The 27,627-nt window shown below is 42.4% G+C and overlaps 1 protein-coding gene and 1 long non-coding RNA gene across 3 annotated transcripts in view; one reads left to right on the plus strand and one right to left on the minus strand.

Annotated features, from left to right (window-relative positions):
- Positions 1–1,370: 1,370 nt before the first annotated feature.
- The window catches only part of trpc5a (transient receptor potential cation channel, subfamily C, member 5a), a 111,386-nt gene continuing 85,129 nt past the window's right edge, over positions 1,371–27,627 (minus strand). The window contains exons 11-19 of one of the 2 annotated variants that reach the window (XM_034857067.1): positions 26,142–26,281; positions 24,288–24,488; positions 22,502–22,623; positions 14,445–14,640; positions 14,130–14,138; positions 13,587–13,796; positions 9,800–9,841; positions 6,599–6,688; positions 1,371–4,997 (exon numbers count right to left, since the gene is read on the minus strand). In XM_034857067.1, the coding sequence (XP_034712958.1) occupies positions 3,951–4,997; positions 6,599–6,688; positions 9,800–9,841; positions 13,587–13,796; positions 14,130–14,138; positions 14,445–14,640; positions 22,502–22,623; positions 24,288–24,488; positions 26,142–26,281 (2,057 nt within the window). In that variant the 3' untranslated portion in view covers positions 1,371–3,950. The remainder of the gene's footprint in view (positions 4,998–6,598; positions 6,689–9,799; positions 9,842–13,586; positions 13,797–14,129; positions 14,139–14,444; positions 14,641–22,501; positions 22,624–24,287; positions 24,489–26,141; positions 26,282–27,627) is intronic. The other variant, XM_034857068.1, reaches the window with a different exon arrangement.
- Positions 11,442–27,587, plus strand: LOC117935107. The gene is made up of 3 exons (XR_004654669.1): positions 11,442–11,454; positions 15,891–15,895; positions 27,489–27,587. It is a non-coding gene; the product is annotated as an uncharacterized LOC117935107 (long non-coding RNA).

Consider the following 27,627-nt stretch of genomic DNA (forward strand, 5'->3'; position numbering starts at 1 on the left):
AGTGCTACAGGAGATTAAAATTAGGGTAAAAAACTGAACAAAGCTAAGAAATAAAGAAAAACAATTACCCAAATACAGATTTATGAGAAAGCTTGCTTAAAACACAATGTTTTTATGGGCTTCTTGAAAGAGTGGTTGGTTTGTGGAGCCCTCGGGGGGTCTGGGAGGTGCGGCTGAGCAGAAAGCCCAATCGCCCATGGTGCGGAGCTTGGTCCTGTGGGGGTGAACTCTAGTGCACTTGGAAGCAAACCAAGACCGCATTTTCAAGGGGACCAGAGTTCGGTTGTTTGTTCCGCACCAGAGTTTGAATGAGCTTACACACCAGCCTCAAAACAAAGTGCATTCTGCAATGAAACGCTTCAGGGCTCGTTAAAATGGACCAAACAGCTCAGGTGTGAAAGCAGTCTTAGTTGAATGAGAGCAGAAAGATGACTAATTGACTAATTGACAAAGGTACGCTTGGATTTTTCTAGGTGTGAAACCAAGCCAAACTATAACCTATGGAGGTATTTGCATGAAATGTTTTTCATGACTTAGGGATAGGGGTTAAGATGAGGGTAAAGAAATTACTTGTGCAGTAAATGTCAGATCCTTTAAGACTTTTACTCAAATAAAATTCTAAAAGGTAACTTTAACTTCTACTAAAGTGATTTTCTGCTAAAATACCTGCACTGTTACTCATTGCTTTCAAGTCCTTTATTCAAGACTGTATATAAGTTGCTACAAAGAAGCTGGGCCGAGTTCAGAACCCATCCACCTCTCCACCTGGACTCTTTATTCCCCTTCTCCGTTAGACACAATCTTTCTCCTAATACAGCCGCGTACTCCTCCTGTAGCTCCGACCTCCGACCTCCTGATTATTACGGGTTGTACTTAGTGTCTTCATCAATCATAGGTAACGTGCAATAAACCAATCAGAGTGTCCTCTCCCATTCCTATTAAAAGCTAGGCACGTATGTACCTCGGCACATTGCTATTATGATGGCGGATTTGCACCGTAATATTTGTATTTGTAATCTTTTTAATCATCTGCATGTTTGTGTAACAAGGATAGTGTACACACGCTGTGCACAAGCCTAGGTGCATGTTACTAATGCTGTAATAATTCTGTAAACACAGAGTAACTATATGATAGCTTTTGAGTCATGTTTCATTAAACATTCACCCTCATCTCTATCTGTCTGCTGTTTGGTGCTGGGCAGGTTTGTGTATTGAGTTTAACAGAGATTTCTGATGAACCAAGCAAAGTTGATGAGGACGAAGAATGGTCGGAAAAATAATAATGGAGCTAAAAGGACAGCAGATTTAAGAGTTTGCCACCACAGAATTTCCCAATGAGGGAGAAAGAGTATCTGCTTCCAACCCCTTTATTACTTTTTATGTTGGAAAACCATGTTAAACTAATTATTAATCATGGTAGAGTATTTATACATAGTTTAAAACGTGTCTGGAAGGTTCGTTTAGGCAAAAAACCTTTGGTTAAAGCTGGAAAAAGATGATATTGAAAAAACTATGGGTAAGAAAATAAAGTTACTAATTTTTGGAGTTCCTCTGGGAAATGGGGTAGGTAATGTAGGTCATTTCACAGTTCTTTTGTTTTTCTGGAGAGGAATATCTGGTGGTTAAAGTAAGGGTTAAAGTTAGAGGTCTGTCGCTCCGTGTTGCTGGTCGGCTGTAGAAGGACATGAAATGGATCGTTAAAAAAAAATAAAAAAGAGATGGGTGTCATCACCAACTGCTGCGTCCACGCTGCAGGCACCAGGATGCCCGGCAGCGCTTGATTTTTCTGGCTCTGGACGTGACACTGTAATTACAGGATGTCAAGCGGTGTAAGCGGGTCTCCATGGCTACACCTTGACATTTTGGGATGTTGATTTGTCGGAAAGGGTTAAAGCCTTCTGCTGCCACCGCTGATGCCAAGGCAGCTGGTGGTGAGGTCACAGCGTCTGCCGTAGACCCGAGTCTGTGTGTGTGTGTGTGTGTGTGTGTCTGTGTGTGTGTGTGTGTGTGTGTGTGTGTGTGTGTGTGTGTGTGTGTGTGTGTGTGTGTGTGTGTGTGTGTGTGGATTGTATGGGGAAGGAAAAGAAAGAAAGGTATGGAGAAATAAAATTGGCAAAATAATTGAGAGAAAGAGAAAGAAGAGGGAGACTCTGGAGAAATATCATAAAGGGCAAGACATTTGGTCAGGAGCTACTCATCATCCCAAGTGTGTGTTTGTATGTATATATGTGTGTGTGTGTGTGTGTGTATGTGTGTGTGGGTGTGTGTGTTGCAGGTAACGGGTTTTTTTGTTGATCAAACATGCATAACTTCTCTATTTTTGCCTCTGACACAATAATCGAGTAAAATTCAAAAGCCTCTGCTCATGCCAACTTTTTGAAGTCGCAGCGCCGAGCGACTTCAAGAGAGAGAGAGAGAGAAAAATCATGATGACATTCTGGTGAAATTTCCCTTTTTTAAACAGATTTCCCAGATACAAAGGCAAAAGCGACTCTGCTCTCTCCGTCTGCACCTCATTCACTCTGTCCATTCAATCTGTCCTTCAATCCTCTTCTTCCCTTTTGTCTTTACCTCCCGTTAGTCCTCCTATCCTCTGTCCTCCTTTTTTCTCTCCTTACCACGCATTCACACATCCATCATCCCTCCTCCTCACAATAAATATCACTGTATATTTGTATTCATCAGGTTAAAGTGTACGTATTAAGGAAGAGCTGAACGAGAAGCCAGGATATCGTAGGCAACTCAAATAGAAGCAAAGTCTTTAGAAACCAGAATAGTCCTCATTACCAGATGTCTCTTATTATTATTATTATTATCGTTATTATTATTACTAGTATAACTGATATTAGGATAAAATAAAGTTCCTTGGCCCTTGTTGATGCAGAGAGAGAGGGTGCAGCAGAGCAATGGTTCCATGGCGTCCCCTTTCATCCCAGAGATTCGGTTAAATCCATCAAATTCCACCGTTAAAGGGGACGTTATTCCAGCGGCTCATTCCATTTGGCTGAAGGTGAAGTGAACTGAGGTTCAAGGTAGCTCCGTTTAAATCCCTGTGGTTTTAAGAGGATTTAATTCCATTGTTATTCCGCTGCAGATCTGAAGTTTGTTTAAAGGGAAAGAAGAAATCATGTGTCCAGAAAACCAAAACAGGGCCTATTGACGATATTTCCCTTCTGAACAGTCACTTTGGTCTCCTCATACTTCCGTAATATTCATGCCTGATGAATCTCCCGGAGAAAAGAAGACACATTTGTACCCTTTTAAATCTCCTCCGTTGTTCTCTTGTGCCATGCGTGGAAAATGGCAGACGCTGATAAAGACAGTTTGCTGTGGTTTTGAGATTAACAAAGAAGACATGTAAAAGACAAGTGTTACTCCAAGTGTTAAGAAATTTTTAACTACGGGTTTATACTGAGCGTAAAACCTTCCCAGAGACTATCTGCGGGTGTGATGGTATCGGCATGTGAAGCCTAAAGCAGGAAAGGCTCAGGGGAACAGAAAGTATGCAGGGCGTCTAACAACATGGCAATTCCTTTTAAATCGTTCTCAGTCCGGGTTTTACAGTAAATAAATGTCATGAATCTCACTGAGAAAGATCATCTGAGTGGCTTGAAAAGCACTCTGAAGTGACCGCTGACTGGCGGGTTACTTTGGTAGCTCTCTCGCTCTCTAGCTAGCTAGCCCACTCTGTATAGCTAGTGACGGGCATTCTTTGCACACTGAAAGTGGACAATGATGTGTCCGTGCCATATTCCAACCAGATGATGTCAAACTGTCTTTATGAACATCTGTCCGGATCTCTTCTGTCCTGGCTCGAGTCACCAGAACCATCACTGATACCGCTCGGTGACTTCTCGCCCCTCCACCACCCCTCTCTCTCTGTCTCTCTCCCTCTGAACGTGTTCAGCCATTCTGCAAACAAAGAAAAACTGTTTGGTTGTCCTTCTCTCCTATAGCTGCGTGGTGACAGAGTCCTCTATGACCTCACAGCTGTCCTCTGTGACATCGTCGCAGGGTCCCATATACCCGCCAATCATCATCAGCCCTCCTCTTCTTGACCCTCCTCCGTTCACGTCGCCCTCGCCCACTCCTCCCGCGCCTCCCTGGAAAATGTCCTCGCTGGAGTCCAGGAGGCGCGAGCTGGACTCGGACATGTTGGAAGCACAGTGTAGGGATTGGCAGGGGCACGGGGGCGGCAGGGGCAGTGCCAGAAGCGAGTCCCGCCCGTTCGCTCTCCGCGGGGATAACGAAGGGTTACTGACGTCGACCGAGCGGCCCACCTCGTTCAGGCGGGTTTCGCTTCGGGTCACGCCGCTGAGTCCGAAGTCGGAGTGAGAGCTGCCCAGGGGGCGGAGCAACCCGTCGGAGATGGTGTAGGAGGGCGGGGACTGGAGCGGGAGAGGCATGGGCGGGGATCTGCGTTTGGAGCGCGAGAACAGGTAGGAGAGGCGCTTGAAAGAGTCCGTCTTAGATCCCGGAGCCGAGAGGCGCTGCAGGCGGGTCCTGGTGCGAGCAAACGACGAGGAGAAGGACGAGGAGAAGGATGAAGATGGGCAGGGAAGGGTGGTGGAGGAGGAGGAGGATGGAGTGATGACGCTCGTCTTTAGCCCGTTGCTCTTTGGTTTCCCCTCCTCGTCCTCCTCCTCTTTCCCCCATCGGACGCCCTCCTCTAGCTCCTCCTCCAGCTCCTCCTCCTCTTCCCCTTCTCCCTCTCCCTCTCTATCTGTCTGGGTCAGCCCGGAAATTGAGCGCACCAGGGCGGACACGCCAAGCGTTGGTGACCCCGCTTCGCCCTCCACCGGGGTCACGAACGTCACGCTCTTTGACCTCGGGCATCCGCCTGCGCCGTCACCCGACTCGCTGTCGTCCTCCGATGCCATGGCGCCGTCGTCTCGAGCTGCCTCACTGGAGGAGGAGTAGTGTCGCCGGGGAGGGCGCCGGTTGCCTAGGAGATCCAGGACCTCGTAGCGGAAACTGGAGATGTCCTGCTTCAACTCCTGGAAAGAGACCGAGACAACTGGTGTCATTAAATGTAAATACCACTGATATTTAAAATGAGTTCTGTTAGTGAGGAGAAGTTAAATCTCTCTTCTTTACTTGACAGTATTTTATACTTAACAAAGATAAGAGAAGAGAGATGAAATGTGTTGAGAGAGAAAGTTAATATAAATCAATAGTGGAGGAAAACAACATGCTCTTTTAGGAAGGCTGCTTTCAGGAAGTTCATTCAAAAAGCTTGAAATATCTGGCATTCTGGGAGAAAAAAACAGAGGAAGAAGAGGGTGAGGAGGGGAAGTGGAAGAGATGAGTCTGGTGACTGAATGAGAGACGGGAGGTGAACCATCAGTTCCGAGAGGCAGAGAGGGTGAAGAGGAGGGTAAGGACTCAGGAGGATGGGGGTGAAGAGAAAGAGAGATCGAGGTCAAGAGACAAGCAAAAGAGAGAGAGAGAGAGAGTGAGCAGATAAGTGGAGCAAGTGGGGACTGACGAGAGAGGAGGAAAAAAAATCACTTTAACAAAATAAACTCACTTCATAAAATAGTGTACTCTTTGTTGTAATGTTACCTAAAGAGTAATGTAAGTATTTTTTTTAGAGTTTATGTTGTATTAATTTTAAAGGGTTGTACCTCTTGTGTGATACATTAGGATTGTCTCTGCCTCTGAATCCAACGCTATAACAGTGTGGTCTTTCATTTTGTGGTGTTTGTTCTTTCATCTTTCTTTTTTTTTTTTTTAAACAAACGCACCGCATGTTCAGTTTCACTGAGCACAGTGTGGAAATTATTTTCATTTTGATTCAATTCAGTTTGCTAACAACTTGAACTCAGCCTGTAGCTTAATTACGGCATCAGATCATTACCATGGATGGAGACGTAAACATTCAATCTGTTGACTTCTATGGCTACTCACCTGCTTCTTTCTCTCCCCGACGACCTACGGGCCAAATAATGAATCCTTTTGTTCTTTACCATACGATCACAGCCACCTTGCTCCTTTTTCGCTTGCCATATGTCGCACATGTGGCTTTATTCCTCCGAGAATAAAACTCGGTGATTTACTGCGACATGCACCTGATGTTAGATACACATTTTAAACACACTCTCTGCCTATTTATAACTACTCGGTTACACACACAAACACACACACACAGCGTGAAAGTGATTCAGCTCCATGTGCACCTGATGTTGTTTTTGTGTTGAAAAGCCCAAAGGAACTTTCCACTTCAAAGCCCAGGCTGGGCTCCAGATGCATCATGGGAAACAGGCTCTGGAGCTAAAACAGTTTGGAATACAGTAATTTACGACTCGGAGGATTTGACTTGAATCTCTCCTCAAGGATAATCGACTGAGCTGTTGGTATCGATGAGAGCTGTGGATTTGCAGCAGGAGACGAGGAGAAAATAAATGAATCTTTTCATCTTTGAATAAATCTTTGTTTAAACTCTTCAGTGTTTGAGCTGAGAGAAGCCAGACAACCTTTTTGTTGCTCTATTTATTTTCGCCATCATCTGTTTCTTATGTAGATTTCCATAAGCCGTCACCGTGACAGCAGTTGTGAGTCATCAGTAGTTTCCACCTTCAACAAAAAAAGGACCCACCTTAAAGTTCTCCTCCGTTAGTCCCTCGTCCGTCTTGGCGCTGCGGATCATGGCTGCCACGTACCTCTTCACCAGGCTCCGGATCACTTCCTGTTGGAGACAGTCACCATGGTTACTTACATGGTTACTTTACTGTCTTGGTATCTCATTATTCGCCCTTTTTTGCTGTCAGAAAAGTGAGTACAGATTTATATTTTATGGGTCTGTACTTTGCTATTAAATGTTTTCCTGGAACGAACTATCTTACGTGTTGTACACTTTAAATATACGGGCGTATATTAAATATACCTGTCTCGTAGCGTGGATACGTGCCCTATGGTACATCTGGCCATTCAGACAGGACGCGTATTACTACGCACCGGTCACAAAGTTATCCTCCCCCCCCCCCCCCCCCCCCCCCCCCCCCCCCCCCTCGCTCTCTCTCCAACAGAAAGAGACAGTATGAGTGGGGTGTTTTATTTTGAAAGGGTTTTATTTTGGTAAAGTGTCCGGCTGCACTGCGGTCTTCCTGCCTGGCTTGACACATCCGCTCGCTTCTCGTGCAAGAAATAAAGGAGAAGCCGAAACTCTCGCTGCAGCACGCGGGTCGATGGGTATGAATGGACAGATTGACTAATATGTGCGCAAAATAGAAATAATAGCCGCGCTACGCAGCTATACGCTTACGTGCCCGGTGTGTTTTGGCTGTTAGGCTGCATTTGAAAACCTCTGATATAATATTTAAGTGGGATCATTTTCTTTTGTACTGTAAATATTGTGACGATTTAAGATTAAATATCTTGTCATACATCGGAATAGTTGCTTATTTTTGGTGTTTAAGATTCAATCAGTTCATTTTAAATGAAGGCGACTGACTATTAGCATTAGCACTACTAGCATTTACGCTGATTTCTCCACTGTTATAATGCACATGTCCATATCAACGATTTATGAATTTTGATTTATGAAAATGGCTCAAATTGGTCTTCTTTATTTGTTTGGTCTTCTGATGGTTAGGTTTAAAATTGTATACACTTTCATGAATTTGTAGTGTTCCCTAATCCTATTTTAGGCAGGTTCTATTAAATCATACTAAAAAACATTCATATATTTTTTTCCAGGAAACATTTATGGAAATTTAGGAAAACATTTTTCTCAAATATTTAGGGATTAAATAAAAATGGAACGAATAATTTCCAATCATTATTGTCAGTGTTTTTAATGGTTATGTATACGACTATTACTGTGTGATCATTTACTCAAACGGCTCAAACACACAACGTGCTACTTCAGAATATTTCATCACAACACATTAATTGAAATGATATTATCTCATTAAGTAATCAGCCAATGAGGCGGATGACCCTCATAATTTAAAGACCAAAGACAAATTTCACCAGCATTTGGTGCTCAGTGGGCGGTAATACACACACACACACACACACACACACACACACACACACACACACACACACACACACACACACACACACACACACACACACACACACACACACACAGCATCCTCCCACAGTCAACACCTGTGACTGCCAAACGGGACGGTCTGGCATGCTGTCACTCTCCGCCTCTGCCAGAACACACCACACACTGTGAAAGTGAAGGGCAGATTCCTACTAACAATTCTGTCAAAGCAACAATCAGCGCTGCCAAACACAAAGTCCTGGCGTTCCTGCGTCTGTAGTTGCTGCCAGTGCTGAGGTGTCAAAATACAAGAGATCCATCTAGGCTGATTCGCCGCACAAATACTTAAAAAAATCCTCCCAAAAACTGGACATACTAGACAGAATACTAGTTGTGGCTGCCAAGAACAATATGTGTTTCTGAAGAGTTTAAAAACTTATATTAGAGTACACGGTGTACTGACACAACCTGGAATACACTCCTACATCACTGCAGCAGGGTGAGGAGATGAACCACTTGAGGTCAGCACAAGAAGGTTGTTGTTAAGCCGCCTACAGATAATCAGCAGTTAAACAGCCAGGTAGGAACCAAAGCATAGAGCAGACCCGTCAGGGGCCAAACTCCGTGCAGATATGTCATCAGCGCTTCTGGCTGCCTCTTTATCTTAGTGGTTGTGCCTTGAGAGGTCAGCGGCAAATTAGAGCGATGCGCCATGCTGAGGGTATCGCTTCGTCCGAGTTGCGTCCACCGCTCTCCCCAGCCTCGTGTCGTAGATATCTGCAGCTGCCAGACTCTCTTGTGTGGTGTCGGTATTGGCTCCCAGGAAACAGGCGGTAAGCTCCAGGTCCTGCAGCCGCCGACGGCCCCTGCTACCGGCTGCAGCTTCTCTCCGTCTGACAGCACACGCATTTAAAGTTCTGAATTCCCAGGTATGTATACGTAAGTAGTAAGTATGTTAAAAAACATTATAGTAGGGCGCCTGTGTAGCTCACCTGGTAGAGCGCACGCCCATATATAGACGTTTACTCCTCGACGAAGCGGATGCGGGTTCAACTTTGACCTGCAGCCCTTTGCTGCCTGTCATTCCCTCTCTCCCCCTTTATGTGTTCAGCTGTCCTATACAAATAAAGGCCTAAAATGCCTCAAAAATAACCTAAATAACATAATAGAATAGCATGTTGAAAAAAAAGTCACAAAAGATCCTGCTGACCATCTTTCCAAACAGCTGCTGCTGCCGGCCGCAGGGTTCTCCGCCTCCTCGCCAAGATCTCAGACTGGATCTGGGTCTGTCCGTGGCAGGCTGGTCGCTGCCAAAGCCTCTGTTTTTGGAGTTTAAGCTGAAGGAGTTACATCCGATTTTGCGGGGAATTGGACCCGGTGGCAAGCATTAAGAATAACAATATACAAGTTCCAAAAGTTACTTTTTTATCCACCAGCCAAATGGCTAGTGAATGATCCAATTTTAACAGCTACTCAATAGAAAACCATTGTTTTGTTAGCTGGAGGATGAAGCAAATCCAACCAGGTACTTGCATATTTTACCAGCATTTGCTAGTAGATGGTGCTCATTTTGGACCCGGACTATATAGAAATATCCAATCTTTTCACTGCTGGTCTTGTTTGCTTATGTAGGTCATATAGAGGCATCATCTTGAGACAAAATAACGACCTGTACTTTTTCTTTAAGTCACGCTGAAACAGCAGCCCGTTCAGGTTGGATCAGGTAATGAACTGGTGAGACCTCCCACACCCTCCCCCCCCTCCCCCCCTCCCCTAAACAGGAAGCAGTGCTGTACACACCTGGTAATGCTGGTTCTGTATCAGACTGTCAGCGTGGCGTTCCTGCAAACACAGAAAGAGACCATGTTAAACACATTATGTTTCTTTATTCCTCAGATAGCAATATCGTAAACACTTCATTCCAAAATCCAAACGTCAATCTCAAGTGCTAAGTGAGTGAGAGTGTGAGGCCACAAGGGTTCAGATATGTATGAACAGGATTGGGACAGTGCTTTACAAGATCACGTTACCTTGGCGACAATTAATAATTACAAAAATGTTGACACTTGCTGGTTAGAGTATTATCATTTTAAGTTTGTTGCTTTCCACACGGCCAAGGCCCAGGAGACGGCTGCCTGATTTCAACATTTTTCAAACTCTTATTTTAAAAGCTGGACAACAGGTCCGTTCCGGTCCATGGCCATGTGTCATACTGTTGTTTAACTTTGTATTTTCCAGATTTCCCTAAGGTCTCCGCGGCAAACGTCACAACGCTTTGAACTGTGGGTAAATCCCTTTCGTGAACTCTGCTTTGACCTAGACTCACAGAAAGGGCTCGGTAAGTGTGTACTCAAACCCTCACGCCCTTAGATATTCAACATTGGGACAACCCTGAGCCCTTACGAATTACACAAGAATGCGCACCAAAGTCCGTGAGTCTGCGAGTCCGGACTTTGGGATTGGGCTAATGTGTTCATAAGCAATCATGTGGTTAAACGCACGTAAAAGCCGTTTATTACTTTTGATTTCATTGTGTAAGCAATTGGCAAAAACTGTAACTAGTGACGCCGTCTTCTAAAAACTGATTGTTAGCATTGAGATGGAGCAAAAGACATCAGAATTTCACAGCCTACATCCTTTATATTGGAGATCTGCAGAGTAATGAACTCCAGTTAATCAGTTCTCTCCATTAAAAATGAACATATAACTTCTTTGGAACTTCTGCTCTTCATTTATACTTCGAGGCGTTTAACAGATCCTTCCATCCTATTAAACCACAATCATCTCAGTGACAGGCAGATATGAGCAGAACTGTCTCCTCTTCTCACCTCATCAAATGTTGGAACCAACTGTGCAGCTGTGTTTAGAGCATTAGGGTTATTTTAAGAGAGCTGAAGCATCAAACCAGACACATAGAAGACTTAGTTATGCAGCTTTTTGTAACTAAGGGCTTGGCAAAGGAAGACAATAAAGACAGAAAATAAACAAAACAGACTATGTGATAAATGTACATTCAAAACAGAAAATAAAAAAAAGTATTATTCCAGCAAATAAAAACAAAAGTGTGTGAAGATTGTTACGATTCCCATGTGTGAACCTCGCTAAAGTTATAAACTTTAAACCGAGATATCTCACTACAGCCTTTGCAATGTTATTTTAAACCATAATCAGAGAATCTCTCTCCTCTTATTATAGAAGATTTTGAATATGATTGGATTCATAAGTGATTGCTATAAAGGACCTTTTTGTCGACCATGCACTAGAAGACTTTGAAAACCCTTGTCTGACACCCTCTCTCATCCAAGGAAAACTGGCCTTATATCTGTTACATTTGTTCTTGTAGAAAGCCATATCAGGAAAATAAGAAAATAATACGGTCTTGTTTCTCTGAGAACTTAAGAATCAGACGTCCAATGACATATTGATGAAAACCATCAAGTTCAAAAACGTGTATTGTAAAAATGTGGCTAAAAACTGGATAAAGAAAGTCAATTTATGATCGTTTCTGGCAGACAGCTAAGACGCTGACGCATGCTTAAAGAGGATATGACGCTAAGACTGCCTTGGCTATGAACATTCGGGATCATGTTAGTACACAACTCTACAAATATATATAGAAACAGACAGATGAATGTTTTGTCAACCTGCAGTGATCCTCCCCATATCTTCCTCTATCCATCTATTTCCGCCTATCATTGCCCTCAATATCTCATGCTGATTTTCTGCTTAGTCTGTCAACACACACACACACACACACACACTCTCTCTGACTTCATCATATCTCTGCGGTGCTGTGCGGCTCTGTGAAGCTATGTGGGCTGGTTGGCTTATATAACTCAGCTGACTTCAGCTGAGGTGAGCATGCCAGCTGCAGTCAGAGAGAGTGTGTGTGTGTGTGTGTGTGTGTGTGTGTGTGCACTGCCTGCTCACAGTCTCTCTCCAGATGACTGGACTGTGTTCATGTGTTCATCAGGACGTGTTTATCTGCTGATGTTCCCTCTGTGCTCAAAGACACACAGCTGATGTCCGATCAGGTCCCGTCCGATTGTGTTTCTGTAAATTATATATCCCCATCGCTCACTCACTTCAGCCCTTCTGCTATGAATTTATTTATTTCTTATGCTACTTTATACAACTTGTTCATAAAATAGGACAGTGTTAGTTTACCATCTGTGTCATCCTCTGAGCTTCTTATGTTCCTGTTGGACTCTATGCAATGATGCCGGTGAGAGGTTATCATCAAACGGAACAAAATGAAACTGAATTTCCCCTGAAGGGTGAGCATGTTCAAACATACAGCGTTCACAGTAAACCAGAGCTCAGTTTGTATGTGAATCCTCCAGTGACTTGTTAACTAGAATATCAGCATATGGCCTTTCGCCTGGCTGAGGCTCGTGCAGTTTGTCTGCCTGACTGCTGAGTGACGGGCATAAATAAACATTTCTTCTTGAGTTTGTGAACTTTGGAGTTTTGTTTTGTCTGATGTGGAGCAGCAGAGAGACGTGTGAGTTGCCCTGACTGTCCCAAAGCGCTCACTGGTTTGATCCGGGCAGCTGCAGCTTGTCAATCAAACTCAAAGTCAACGTTTTTTTTTTTTTTATATAAGGTACAGATGACTAAAATGTTGTTTCTCTGAGGCGCAGAAAGCTCAACATGGAGGACACAAACAATGAAGGCAGAGATAAACCAGCGAGGAAACCTGCTGCGTTTAAAAGATCAACTAGACATAATGCTATAAATAATAAATATGTTTTAGGTTCTGGTACTGGCCTTGGAAGATTTGGTACCGGGCCGAGATAAAAACATCACTTTGCCATAAAAAAAAAATGTAAATACAGTGTGTGTGGCATTTTTCTTCATCACTCCTGTCACGTCTACAACAACATTATACTGATTTCAAATGAAATATATCATCAGGACACAAGTTATTCATCATCATGAATTGATACTATAAATAAAAATTGAAATCCCATCTCAGCATTTAATAGTACGGGAAATCTGTGAGGACAGCACACCTCACTGAGTGTTGCTGAGAGGTCTGTATACTCGTGCTTTTTATTATTAAATTATAATTATAAGTAACTTCATCAAAAACAGTTCAACTACAGGTTTGGTTTGTGTTTAGTATTAGTCATTTTCTTACAAAGAGCTGACAAAGAGCAAACAGCTGAACCAAATATGTAATGATCGTGGACATGCAAACAAGACTAATGGGAGACTTCATCTTTCCATGTAAATACCTAGTGAGAATAATTATGATCTGCAATTTAGATACAATGTCCCCTCCAGGTTGCCTGCTCCGAAACACATCTGTTAATTTAAAAACAGTGCTCATTGCAGAAAGGTTGGTAACACCTGATTATCAGAATACAGCCAAACAAATCTGCTGAGAAATATCGGAAATATTGGCTAGAATACAACAACACAATGTTATTCTGCTAAATAAAAAATTACATTTATTATTACTTTAACTTTTTTTATTTAAATCATATTGAGCCCCCCTTCCAGCTCCGCCCCTGCATAGGAGCACTACATAATGAAATAACTAAAAATTACAGAATAGGATTTATAAGAATATGAAACTCACCGTGAACTCCCGGAGGTTTTCACATTTGTGTGTTTCCTCCCCGGGCGCATGGCCTCTTCTGCACAGCTTGTTGTGGAGCCACACGAGCAGGTACAGGATGGACTTGGGGCTGGGGATGATGTTGAACGGAGGCGGCAGCGTGCCGCCCTCGTCGAAGTAGCTCATCCACAACTTGGTGCGGGCAAACTTCCACTCAATGTCGGCATGGTCCTGCAGGAGGAAGAGAACCCAGCTTGAGGTCGTGTAACAATCTTAGAGGTGATCTATTTTATTTTTTAAATGAAATTTGGTGAAGCAATTAAAGAGACATGATGCCTAATAACTGTTGTAAGATGTTTATTTAGAACTAGTGCAGACTTCAAGACTTTGAGTTTAAGTGTACTGACTACAAGATCATTCCTTTTGGAGAGATCGGCAGTTGGAGCGAATGATTGCCGTAAATCAAAATAATGTCTGCTAATAAGTCACGGGGATGGATGGATTACTGAACGGGCCTACCGAGCACAGGCCCAGGGGCCCAAGGGGTCAGGGGTCCTGACTCACCAAATGTTGCTGAAAAAACAAAACACAAAACGATCACAAAGAGACGCTAAATGACTTAAAATAGACACAAAACCCCCAAAAATGAACATAATGACTACAAACCTAAACTTAAAAATAGATGCAACACGCCAAAGCAGACCAGAAATGACCACAAAGAAACACAAAGTTACTCCAAAAGGATGCAAAAAAATCCCAGAGATGCAAAAACAACCACAGAATGACCACTAATGGACCTTAATGAGGTGCAAAAAAGTAAAAACAAAAGTAAAAACAGTTGAAGAATTGTTTCAGTCACCATTTAACGTTGGGACTTACAGCGATGAGCTGGTAGGAGTTGTTCATCATGGCGATGAGCATGTTGAGCAGAACCACCAGCGAGATGACGTTGTACGTCCCGAACATGGTCGCCCCGACGAACTCTGTGAACTCATGGCGGGCCTTCACGTTGGTGACGTACAGATTCAGCAGCCCGAATATCGACCAGAACAGAGACTGGAGGGTCTCGAATAACCTGCGGACACGGAACGGAGAGAACTTTTATTTTGGTTGAAGATTATTCAGAAAATAAAAATACTTTGCACATTTAAAACGTGAGACAAGGTGCGTCAGACGGGGACAAGCAGGTCAAAAGTTGCAAAGAAACTCCTGTCTTGCAAAAAAATATAATAATTAATAATAATAATAAAAAAATTGCATTTGCTTTAAAGGTTTTCAAGGTATTCCTTGTTCCATTATCTTTATTGTGACTATTATTGGTACTTTTCTTCCTAAAAAGAACATTTTCTCCCACAAGCTAACTGCTTTCTCTTGGGGGATTTACTGGAATTCTTTGTAAATTAGAGAATGTGGTCCAGACCAAGTCTAGCTGTAAAGTGTCTCGAGATAATTCTCGTTGTGATTTGATAATCAAGCGAGGAGAGCGAGCGGTAAAAGAGAGTAGCGTAGGAATGCCGCTGTGAGGAAAAGTCTTAGAGGTAATTATCTTCACTCGAGTGTACAGCTGATTGTCTTAATTAGCTTTGTAGCAACTCATTTGGCAGCAGCTTTAATGTAACGTACATTGCACATTAATATCAAAAAGCTACGAAGTAATGCTTTAAAAGAACCTCTAAAAAGGTGAGTTTTGACTTGCGATTTAAAGATTGGACAGATTGGTGCAGGCGCAGATGTGTTTGGGGAGAGAGTTCTAGAGGGAGGGGGCAGCTATAGAGAAGGCTCTATATAAAGTTTAATAGTAGGCAACATTTTGGTACTTGAAATACCAAAATGATGCCTAGTATTATTTTTTATGTATTTTTTTGCAAGTTAGACAGGGTAAAGGATTCATAGACAGACGCTCAATCTGAGATCAGAGGAGAACACTTAAAGTGACGTATGAAAATAACTTGTAGGGTTACTTTGCAGGGAGTTTGTCAGTTTAAGAACCTCCGTAACATTCATCTTTCTCAGATTGTCTCCATAAGCAAATAACAAAAATACAACATATTTAAGCTGAAGACATTTTATTGTCAGATGCTTGTAGACAACCAATTAATGAGCTACTTGTAAATATGTGTGAGTGGCTGAGAGGAAATGTGCTCACATCCTTCTTGGTGTAAACAAACCTTTCAGTAGGAGTCAAGCAGAGTTAAAAGATTTGAGAAGTGGCTTAGTACTGTTCAAACTAAATGCTAAAATCTACATTTATCGCTTTATTTTTTACTTAAAGACCTCAGGAACAAAAGGAGCTGCGGGAACAGTTAATAGCTCACAGTAAGAAAGAATCCGTCTTAATGATGCTTAACTAACAACGTGCTTGCCCATCATCCAGATGGTAACACATACTGTACATCAACATGTTTTCAACATTTACAACCATTTAAAGTCAAAGAAAAAAGTAAACACACATTAAGAGATGTTTCAACAACACAGCATTACAGATCGTTGTCTTGGAATAATCACATCACTGCTGTTTATTTCAAGACAAGACTCGTACTATTAGTATGATTGAGTGTTTTGACAAAAAAACTAATGTTACCTCAAAGTACACAGGAGTTGGTGGTCTACCTCTGCCTTCATCAGTTAGTTAGTGTTATTGTAACTTTGGTGTTTTAAAGGGTTTGTTCAGATTCACCAACGTTGGGGTCTATTTAAATGCTATTGTTAAAACGCCATGACGACTAAACGCTTGTTTAAAATGTTGTCTTGGAACCAACACAGTAAGCCAAACCACTTCCTGTGTCCGTCACTTTCATGCGTCCTACCCAAAACCAAAGTGTCTTCTTCCTTTTGTTCCGCGTGATTCCAACGTTACGCACAGTCCCAGCTCAAAATAAACCCCTCCTGTTGCAGTCACTCCGTGAAAATTGTTTAATTCCTCCGCAAAAATAAATAATTTCCATTCAAGTCACAGTATGATGGTCCGAGGTAGATGATTGAAACAATTTGAATATGTTTGAAATTTAGGCAAAACGCCTATAAATTACAGTAAATTACTCAGTTTTTGGATGACCTGGGCTACTTCTGCCTTTTCTGGAACTGGAAGCCCAACTTAACCTTGGCTGTTAAATTGAACAACTTCGACCTGTTTGTTATGAAATGTGAGTTGGTATATTCAAGAAGAAAAAAGCACTGTCAACACCACACAAGCAGCTCATGATCCCCTTTAAGCCAACTAGAACAGCCCTCCCAGAATGCAGTTCTTTACCATTACCAGAACTGCTACTGCTCATGTCCTTTCATTATGACCTCTGCTATAGCATATACTGTTATTTCTATGTCAATTGTTTGTAGTGGCTGTGCATCTCTCTGCCCATTGGTCAAGGCAGATAGCCACCCACCCAGAGCAGGATGTTTTTCCTCTCACTGCAATCGCACCCAATGCATGCCTTGGGAATCGTTGGCTCGCTGTATAAACCTCTATGCAGACGACATGCAGCAAAGGGCTGCAGGCCGGAGTCAAACCCACGGGCGCTGCGTCGAGGAGTAAACCTTTATATATGGGCGCACGCTTTACCAGGCGCCCACATCTCCTGTGTTCTGACTGCAAGGTAAAGCTGTGAAAGTTTTCTAAATATAGCGTAAACTTACACTGATATAGATGTTTTTAGGTTCCTGAAATACAAAGTACGCTGATGCCCCCGTTCAGCAGTACATTGCTTAGCTTCCGTGTCTTTCCTGTCAGCCGATCTAATGTTGCTAATACACAGACTACAGAGAAACAGCTCACACAACTAATGACAATGTACAATACATCTCTTCATTTCTACTACAGTTTCAAAGTGATTCATTACATTCTCTATACATACGTATTTCCTTCCTCCCCTCTATCTATCTGTCACATTATCCCTCTGTTTACCTCCTTGTTTTATTCCCCTCCTCTTCCTCTCTCCAGCTTCTGTTTCTCTCTCTCTGTATGTGTGACAGTCACAGTTACAGCGCAGCTTATTGAATTTTTGATGAAGCAACAATTGGCAGAACCCAGACACTACATTACAAGAATGAAAGAGAGAGAGGTAAAAGAGAGAGAGAGAGAGAGAGGGAGAGAGAGAGAGAGGGAGAGAGAGAGGGAGAGAGAGAGAGAGAGAGAGAGAGAGAGAGAGAGAGAGAGAGAGAGAGAGGGAGAGAGAGAGAGAGAGAGAGAGAGAGAGAGAGAAGGTTTTGTCTGCAGGGTGTTATATTTGTGCTGCATAAAATATGCATAGCAGTGTGTAGTAGGAGTGTGTGTGTGCGCATGTGTGTGTGTGTGTGTGTGTTCCAGCAAGGTAGGTACTGGTAGGTGTGAATGATCACTATACCAATCAGTGTACAGTGTGCGGTTGATGTGTGTGTGTGTGTGTGTGTGATGGAGTGAATTTCCTCTGAGTGTACAAGTGAAATATGTGTGTTTCTGTGTATACTCAATGAGAGGGAGGGCGAGAGACTGATGAGTGTGCAAATGAAGATAGAGCAATGATGAATGAAGCAACCAAGCGTGATGTTGCATCACAGTTATGAAACGAGAAAAAAGATGGACACTAAAAGGAAAAAGAAAGACAAATAACCCCCCCCCCCTCTCTCTCTCTCTCTCTCTCACATTTGCTTCTTTCATCAAGCACAGTTTAATCAATCTCTAGCATCCATTAGTCTTTAATTCGTCTCTCCTTCATTACCTCCTCTACTTTCCTTTTCTTTCTCCGACCTCCTCCCAGCCCTAAGCCCTTCCTTCTTTTCCTCTCACTCTTTCTATACTTCCTCTTGCACTCCTCTTTGTTTTGTTTTCTTGGTTAAACCTTTTAACAAGAGGTGATTATCATTTTGTAGTTATTTTCTGTTTTGTTTTCTATTCTCCACCTTTGTTTTCTCTCCCCTCCTCTTCTTTGCTTGTTCCTCTCCTCTCCCTTCCTCTTCTCATTTTCTCTCTCATTCCCATTTAGCCCTTCTTTCCTCTCCTTGTTTACTATCCCTTATGTCTCTTTTCTTCTTCCCTCTCCTCCTCACCTCTCCGTCTCTTATTTCCTCCCCTCTACTTGTTTTCCTCCCCCCCCTCTTGTATCCTCTCCTTGTTTCCTCTCCATTGATTTGGGTCTCTCCTTTTACTTTCTCATTTCCTCTCCTCTCACCTCTCCCTCCCTCTTTTCTCCCTCTTCACTAAGTAGAGTCACTAGCTGCTACAGCTGATCCCCACAGCCACTCAGTCATTTCACTGTTGCAGCTCTGCAGTAGTGTGGGAGGAACTTGGCACTAGTGCACAGCTAAAACTGGGTAGCGCAGTCTGTTACAATCAGCATCGTAAAACCCAGACCTGGTCCTGCAGTTCTCCCCTCTCAGACCGCAGCACCTCCCTTCAAACTGTAACCCGTAACCATCGCGACTGTGAGCCTGATGCCATTATATTGCAGTAATGTCTGAGAATTAAATCCGGTTTTCTTTTTAAAGCATTTTGAGATAGAATACTGTGATCGGAGGCTCTAGCTCTAGCCTTATGCTTATTTACATATTAGTGACGTCATTGTGCACTTATCACTATCACTTAAAGATCACTGAAGCAAAACTTGAGCAGCAGCTTTTGTGTGAAATTAAAATAGATGTTGCACCTTAAAGCAAGCCGACTGCCAGCCGACCTTAAGTAAGTGAGCCTGGTCTTCACAACCCTACCTACAGCACTTTAAACCAGCCGGCCAGCAAGACACAGGAATTTGGCTCGGGTCTTGAGGAGTTGTAGCATCATGATCACTGACAGATAAAAACTGACTGCGCTGCAACGTTCAGAGCTATAGCGTTACTGCAACCCTTCATACTCAACAACAGACACACAACCCTCTCTCTTTTTTCCTCTCTCTCCACTGCACCGTCCGGTGCATTGTCCAGATGCAATAGCCGGGCCGGCGTGTTGCATGGATGTGTGTGTGTGTGTGTGTGTGTGTGAAGGGGTAAATGAGATGCAAATTGCAAAGCGCTTTGTCCGGTAAAGGTAGAAAGGTAGTCTATTTACCCTATTAAATTAGCCACAGCCGTGAGCCCTTGGCTACGGTAAACAGAAAGCTAAACTATTAGCAACATTTTCTCTCATCTATTAAACGCTTTGCCAACATTTCAAAGTGTTTTATTGCGTTTATTGTCAGACTCTCTTTCAGACTCTTTCTAATAAGTCTGTCTTTGTGTTTTTGATTTTCTTTGCAGTGCTAGCATTTGTTCTCAATGTTGGAATAGCATAGAATAGGATTTTCCACAATTGAATTAGTCCTTGTCATTTGTAAAACAGCCAATATGACTTTATAGTTCCCAAGAGTATTTGTTGGTAAAGGTCAGCATGTTAAATTTGTGCTCAGACTCCCAGTAGCACCCATGCTGAGACTGAGGCTGAGGCTGAGACATAATGTAGAAGGTTTGCAAATCAGAGAGAAACAGAGAGACAGAGAGCAAGAGAGAAAGAGAGAGAATTGTGTGTGTGAAAGAAAATAGACTGAGGGTTGTGTGAAAGACGGTGAAGGAGTATTAACAGCTTTTGTGTGAAGGCAGAAAAAGGGAGCGTGCAGTAAAGAGAGTGAGACACACACACACACACACACACACACACTGAATGGTGTAAAACTATGTAGCACATTAACGGTGATAAGTGTGTGTGAAGTACAGATGAGTGAGAAGAGGATGGGTGAGACACCTGAGAGCAGAAACAGGAAATTATCTCGCCAAATAATGTTGATAAGTGTGTGTGAATTACAGGGGCAGGATGCAAAGCTAACACACACACACACAAAGAGAGGGGAAATAAGCCTTGCATTGTACACTCATGAATGTTGATGCAGGCTGGGCCGCTCGCAGGGCCGCGATCGCTCTGCTTTGCATAATGCATCATCTGAGCTGTCACAGCAGTGATCTGCTCGCTCATTTAGCTTCAGCATGAGGCTGATTTCCTTCACGTCAGGGCCGACGTGGGGAGGAGGAACTCTGAGAGCAGCTGATCAACACGGTATTATTTGGTTCTTTCAAGTCATGTTTCGCTGAGTGTGTTTTATCTTTTTCAGCATCCTAGCGAGGAGGTTGCCAAAGACTTTAAGATCTTGTGCCTCCACTCAGCTTTGAATTACATTTTCAATATTTAACCCAAATTTGAATGTCTTAATAACATAACCGAGTGCTTTGGCAACCACCCTTTGGTGAGGCAGCTTTGAGGTGTTACGCTCCGTCTGCCACAGTCTGAGGATCTGGAAACAGCTGCTGCAGCAAAATGTTTTTTAAACGTAAACTTAAAACCGACCCACTTAGCCGGGCTTCTCAATTAGGAAGGTTTTGGAGATATTACATCATTTTACTCACTTACATTATTCAATTTATGTTATAAAATGTTATTCTTTTCTATTCTTATTGTATCTTTGATTCTGTCAGTCTTTATTTTATAATTTTTTCCATTTATACATTTTATTTATCTTTTTTTATTTTGTTTTTTTATCCAGCTTTTATTTATTAGCATTAACCATTAAATAGCATTAAAATATATTTTGTAATAATTTCTTTGTCGTTTTTTCTTTTCACTCTACTTTATCTAGTTTGTTTTTGTAGTTTTCCGTTTTACTACTATTGCTGTTATTTTAGATTTTAAATGTATTTTCCCACACTTCATCCTTTTTATAATCCTGCATGCATCGGTCTCAAGCTGTTGAATTGTTTATGTCTTTTCTGTTGTTCTTACGCTCTGCACTGACCTGCATTAACCTGTAAGAAAGGTGTTAAACAAATAGAGTTGACTGATTGACTGAAAATTGCAAACATGTTCAATAAGAACATTTAGCTCAAACCTAAAACAGCCTATCTAATGTAAGTCAGTGAAAATAAATAGGTGATTTCACTAAATTTGTGCATCTTTTGCCTACTTCTCTTTATCGCTTTTATTACAAAATCCTAAAGAGTACACCTTTAAAAAGGGTGATCTTGGCATCCTATTGATGTCCCGAGCGCTTTACTGTAATGGAATCAATACGGCTATTATCTAAAACAAACCCCACGCCTCATCAATATGCGGCTGACTCGACTTGGCTATCACTCTGCCTCCCTCAGCAAAGAAACACTGGATCTGTGTGTGTGTGTGTGTGTGTGTGTGTGATGCAGATCTGCCATATAAGCCATAATTCAAACTTGGCCTTTCATTAAGCTAAACCTTGACTTGCTTTTGCAGATTTCACCTGTCTCACATCTCACATTAATATTCTTCACGTCTTCTGAGTAGGCCTGAGCTCCTCCTCGACAACGAACATCGCTTCCATATCTGTAAGAGCAGGGTTTGTGTGTGTGTGTGCGTGTGTCGACGCAGCACCTCTAGACACACACACCGGTTTCTCAGCCATCGGCTGCATTAAAAATGGACGTTTACATCACCGCTGGCTGATTTTATCACAGCTGTTATGAGTAAACACCACTTTTTTTTCATCCAGAGACAAAACTACAGACCTGACACTACACTACTGGAAGGGCTTTTATAATGAATGGATAAGAAGTCCAGACATTTATGACCATATATTAGGGCTGAGCGATATAGACAAAATCAAATATCACGATATTCTTGCTCAAATACCTCAATTTCGATATTGCGACAATATTGTATGGTTGACTATTGGTGCTTTGAAATGATGAAATGATTTAATAACTTAGTGGGTAAAGGTAAATAATAGAACAGCTAGAGCTGTCTGGTTAGTTCAATGACTTCACTTTACTCTGTTGCAGCCTGTAAAACCAGGAAAAGACAACACTTACGATATTACAATATATCCAAAATCTTTTTCAATTTTGAAAAATACATGTGGAATTTTTTTTATATGTGTATCAGACTGGTGAAGGTTAGGTAAAACACACACAAGGAGATTGGGGGGGGGGGGGGGGGGGGGGGGGGGGGGGGGGGGGGGGGGGGGGGCACTCACGTTGAGAAGGCGTTGTTCTGCCTCTCACAGCGGATGCCCTTGCAGTTGTTGGGTTCTTCTGAGGCCTTGGTCTCATAGTAGAAATACAGCTGGTTCAGACCATTGGCAAACGCCAGCAGGACCTACACAGGAAACACATAAGCATGGTGATGTTCACTTATAGAGCGTTACTTTCACCTTAGATCACCAAAGCTGTGAATGATGTCACCCGAGCTGAATACGTCCCATTTACAAGTCGGACTTTGACTGTTTTCATTAGCTTTTAGCCAAGTTAGCCATTATTAGCAATGCCAGTTTATAACAACGCATTACGCAGTTTTTTGTGCACACAAACAGCGTAACAACATGTCCACAGATAGAATAGGGACTGCACTGTGTGATCGACTGATTTAATGAGACACAAATAACACACAAGTGCTGAAAACTGTATATGTCTACGGGTTTCAGAACTGATGATGCATGAAGCAGCCATGTTGGATTTGTAGCTCATGGTACTCCGAAATCCAAGGTTAGGGTGGCGTGTTCCCGACTTTGACCTCAGAAAATCCGATATCAAAGTACAAAACAGAATGCACTTTTATACCAGGAGAGATCATTTCTAACACAATGTATCTAAGAAAACAACAAGTAAGTACTTATGTGACTAGCTTTTCTTAGTTTGAAATGAAGCCGTTCTGGATCTCACAACAGTAACTTCTGATACAGGGATTGACCCTCTGCTCCTCCAGGGCATTTTGAAAACCCACCTTCTCCTCAAACAGGAGCAGGAGCATTACGTAAAAGCTGCAACTGAGTGAGCATAATGTCAGCGGAGCTTCTGTGCCTTCGGGGCTCTTTGGGATTGATTTTAGGACTACAGGGAGCTGAGCAGTTCTCATGTGAATTGCGTTGTGGGTTAGGAGTTCCCCTGAGAGGGAATAATGGGTTCTGGATGTAATGAAATGGGCCTGTTGTGTCCTTCTGCCATCGGTGAAGGATTTTCTTGCGCTCTACATCATCAAAGATGCCGAGTGTTGTTCAGAGCATGGGGAAATATGCACTAGATGGAGGGAAAATACTCTAACAGTCCTTTCATGGAAAGTCACAGAATTTGAAACGGATATATTCATTTCTTCAGTTGAGTCTGGTGATTTTTTATTAGGTCACAATTCCCACTTTAAACTTTAAAACTCAGGACAGTGTTTCCATCACACTGTGAACTAAATGGTAATATGTCAGTTTGCTGAAATGCAAAACATTACTATGCTACATTAAATATGCAATGAATGTTTGGCAATTTTGTTTAAAAGACCAACTCATTCCAACTAATCGACTAATCATCTTAACCGTACTTGTATAAACTTTTGGGGAGTTTAATACATCAGACGTTTTGTGTGCAAACATGAATTTAATTTGTATGGTAACTAAAGCTGTCAGGTAAATGCAGATAATAGAGTAGCATTAGCAAAGAAAGTGGAATAAAAAGAAACGACTTAAGTGCAGGTACCTCATATTTGTACTTTAAATGCAGTAACTAAGTAAATGTACTTAATTTTTAACTTACATACATTCATATTATACCCTTATAAATTACATATACATTACATATGAGAGAAAATAATGAAAAGCATAATAAGTCCCCTTTACAACCAAATACTACGTTATATATATAATAAACGTTAAAGAGCAAAAACACACACACATACAAAACTGAATCTTAGTAAATTGTGAAGTAGCCTGTAAGGTGTGAGTGGGTGTTTCACACTGCAGCTTTGTGTCCTATGTGAGGAGGATAACAACGTCTTACCAGACAGTAAATGAAGAGGAACTTGAGGATGTCCAGCAGCATCCTGCCCAGTGAGATCTGCAGTGGCCCGAGGTGGGAGTTGGCTGTAAAGAGGGAGATGAGTCTGAGCGAGCTGAAGATGTTGGCGATGGCGAACAGAGCCTCGGCTATCAGCGTGGGGTGCCACATCTCCCACTCCTCCCTGGGACGAGAGGAGTTATACTGGAGGAAGGAGAGACATGGGGATAAAAGAGAGGAGGAGTGAGGCAAGGGAGGAAAGGATGAGGAGATCAGAAGAGAACATTGATCAGGACAGCGGTTAGTTTAGGACGCGTTAGTCTCGCAGCGCTGCGGAGGAGGGTCTGGCTAGTCCACACAGCATTCTGGCATAAACTGTGGCATTTATTGGAGTGTTTTTTAAACCAATTGTAATCATCATGGGCGGCGCCAAGCACCGGAGAGCGCTGCCGTGCCGCTGCAAAATGGCCTTGGGAAGGAACTTGTTTTTATGTAACGTGTGCGTTCAAAAGTTGTTTTAGTTGTGCAACAGAAAGCTCAGATTAAACAGATAGTCTAGCTAGCTGTCTGGATTTACCCTGCAGAACCAGAGTCCTCAGAAACCCACCGGAGTTTAGAATTACAGCACAATATTAAGGAGATGGCAGCAGCAGGTTTTAGGAATGAATTTAAGATTTTACTTTTTGAGCTAGCTCCAACCTATCTCTCTGGCCTTTTACAGCTAACACATATCCTATTAAGACACTCAGTGTCCCGCATTCAACATAAAATGCTTTATATTATTCATATATCTGCCACTCTCCATCACGCTCCCAACTACCATTTTCTATCTCCACTTCCGTCTCAGTTGTCTTGGGCTTGGCTTTCTCCTCATTCTAAATTCAGCCATTAGACTTCCACAGGTCGTCTGTCTTGCTAGCTCTGCCGCTATTACCATTCACACAAGGACACAGATGCACACCTATTAATTTAAAGACTCACTCACACCTTTTCTCAAATGGCTGTCTGTCTCTCTGTCTCTCTCACACACACACACACACACACACACACACACACACACACACACACACACACACAATGATAAAGCAAGATTTTGCAAGAGGCCATCAGCAGGTGTGTGTTTGCATTTGTGTCTCTGTGTGTGTTCTTGTATTTCTGTTAGTGTATGCATATAAGGATATAGTTGTGCTTATAAAACTGTGTGTGTGTGTGTGTGTGTGGGACCTGTGGAGGAGGGCCACCCGCCACCATCAGTGACTCACAGCTGCTGCAGATGGCCCGGCCGTCTGGTGTGTATGTGTGTGTGTGTGTGTGTATTATTACACTATTGGCTCTTAATAAATAAATAGATCTTGTATGCATGCAGAGTACCATTACAGATGAAAAATGTGCTTTGAAAGTGAGAAAATGATTGCGTCAAATAGAAATGACTCCAGTTTGTTATTTTAAAGGTCAGTCCATATAGTCTAGTGCTCATTTTAACTCCTTTATATACTGTTGGCTAGTTCTCATCCACAGCAATGCATCATATTCTACAAGATCACCATGTGTCTGTCGTGTTGCTGTCCTGTGAATACCGCGTGGCTCTGAAAGGTTTATAAAGTTTTGCTGGTGTCAGAAAAACAGGCGTGTTTCCAGCTTTTTGACGATGCATTTTCCAGCTGATCTTTTTTAAAGCTTAAGAAGAAGGAGGAGGATATTCTCAACACATTAAGGAAAACTTCATCCATCAGTTTATCACATACATTCAACATCAACACATCTGGAGATAGATGGTTGTCACTGGACAGGAAGGGGAGGAAAAACTGTCATCTGGAAAGTAGTGAAGCTGCCAGACAAATGTAGTGTGTAGTTTACCTTAACGTAGGCCACTATCTTCAGTGATATGGTGGCCAGGTAGAGTGAGTTCATAGCGAAGTCCATCAGGTTCCACCAGTCGTGGATGTACTCTGTGAATCCCCCGTCCCACATCTCCTTAATCTCTGCCCAGATGAATCCTGAAACACACACACACACACACAGTCATGCTTGTGTGAGCACATTATTGTCATCCATCAGTGGATTCAGTTTGCTCGCCTCCTGCTCCGTGACCAAACTAACTTTTGTTGAATATTTTTTTCTTTTGGCAGCAGCCTCGGGCGCAGAGCAGAGAGAACACATTTCTTCTGTCCCACTGACTTTAGTCAAAGTCAGGTTTTATTGTAAATAATTCACAAGTTAATTTCTATTTCTTCTGTTCTCCCCAGAATACCTGCTCTACTGAGTTTTTATGATTGTGTGTAGACACATACTTCTCCATACTCCGTGTAGCACCTCCCTATAGTAGATGGCAGTTGGCACGCCCCCAGGCAGGAGTACCGACACGTAAGCTAAGCAATGTACTGCTGTGGGTAGGGGCTGCAGCTAAACATATTTTAGAAACCTAAAAACATCTATATCAGTTAAAGTGTACACTATATTTAGAATATTTTCACTGCTTTAACTTTCAGTCAGACAGCCCTTAACAGCGGGGAACTGAGGCCGTTATCTCTGCTCTCTTCAAAGCCACCAGACTCCGAGGAGCGATATATATTTTTATCATGAGCAATACAACCAGCTGATGATCAATTGTTGTTTCTTTTTTTATCAAAAGCATTTAGTAGCCCAGTGTTTCAAAGAGTGGTAGAGACGACAAAGGAGAACAGATGGTTTTGTTATTTTTCCAAGAGATTATGGTTATGATTCGGAAATCACTGGTGGCAGCTTTGAGAGAGAATATGGAGATGCAATCACTCATTTTCACATTCACCCCCCCCCCCCCCCCCCCCCCCCCCCCCCCCCCCACACACACACACACACACACACGCACACGCACACACACACAAGCCACTACCTCCTCCACACATTCAAAAGCATCCGACCACACACATCCACAAAGCAGCATCCACCTCTTGTCCTACGTCTTCTTGATGATACGTTTTTTTAAATCTGAATGTTTGTACTGTCTAGAACAGACATTCCTTCATTAGAGTACAGCTGCTCCAGTCTTTAGATACTTGAGATACGGGACATTGTTTGAAAAGAAGAGGCCAAGAAATAAAAAGGAACTACAAAAAACAATTGTGAAGTGATGCCATACATCATTAAAATTCAGCCTTTTAAACCTCAAAGGCTGTTTACAGGTGTTAGTGAGTGCTTTTGTATACATGAAAGTACCATAAAGAGTTTAGTGTCTCCAAAAGGAGCTGTGTGAAGTCTGATGAATTACTTCAAGTCATGTCACTTAAGTTAGCAAAGGTTGGGGCTGAAGAAATTTGAAAAAAAACCAAAAGAAACAAATGTGGATGTGTGGTTGTGGATTTCT

This window comes from Etheostoma cragini, chromosome 19, assembly GCF_013103735.1.
Source record: "Etheostoma cragini isolate CJK2018 chromosome 19, CSU_Ecrag_1.0, whole genome shotgun sequence".
NCBI classification, from domain to species: Eukaryota; Metazoa; Chordata; class Actinopteri; order Perciformes; family Percidae; genus Etheostoma; species Etheostoma cragini.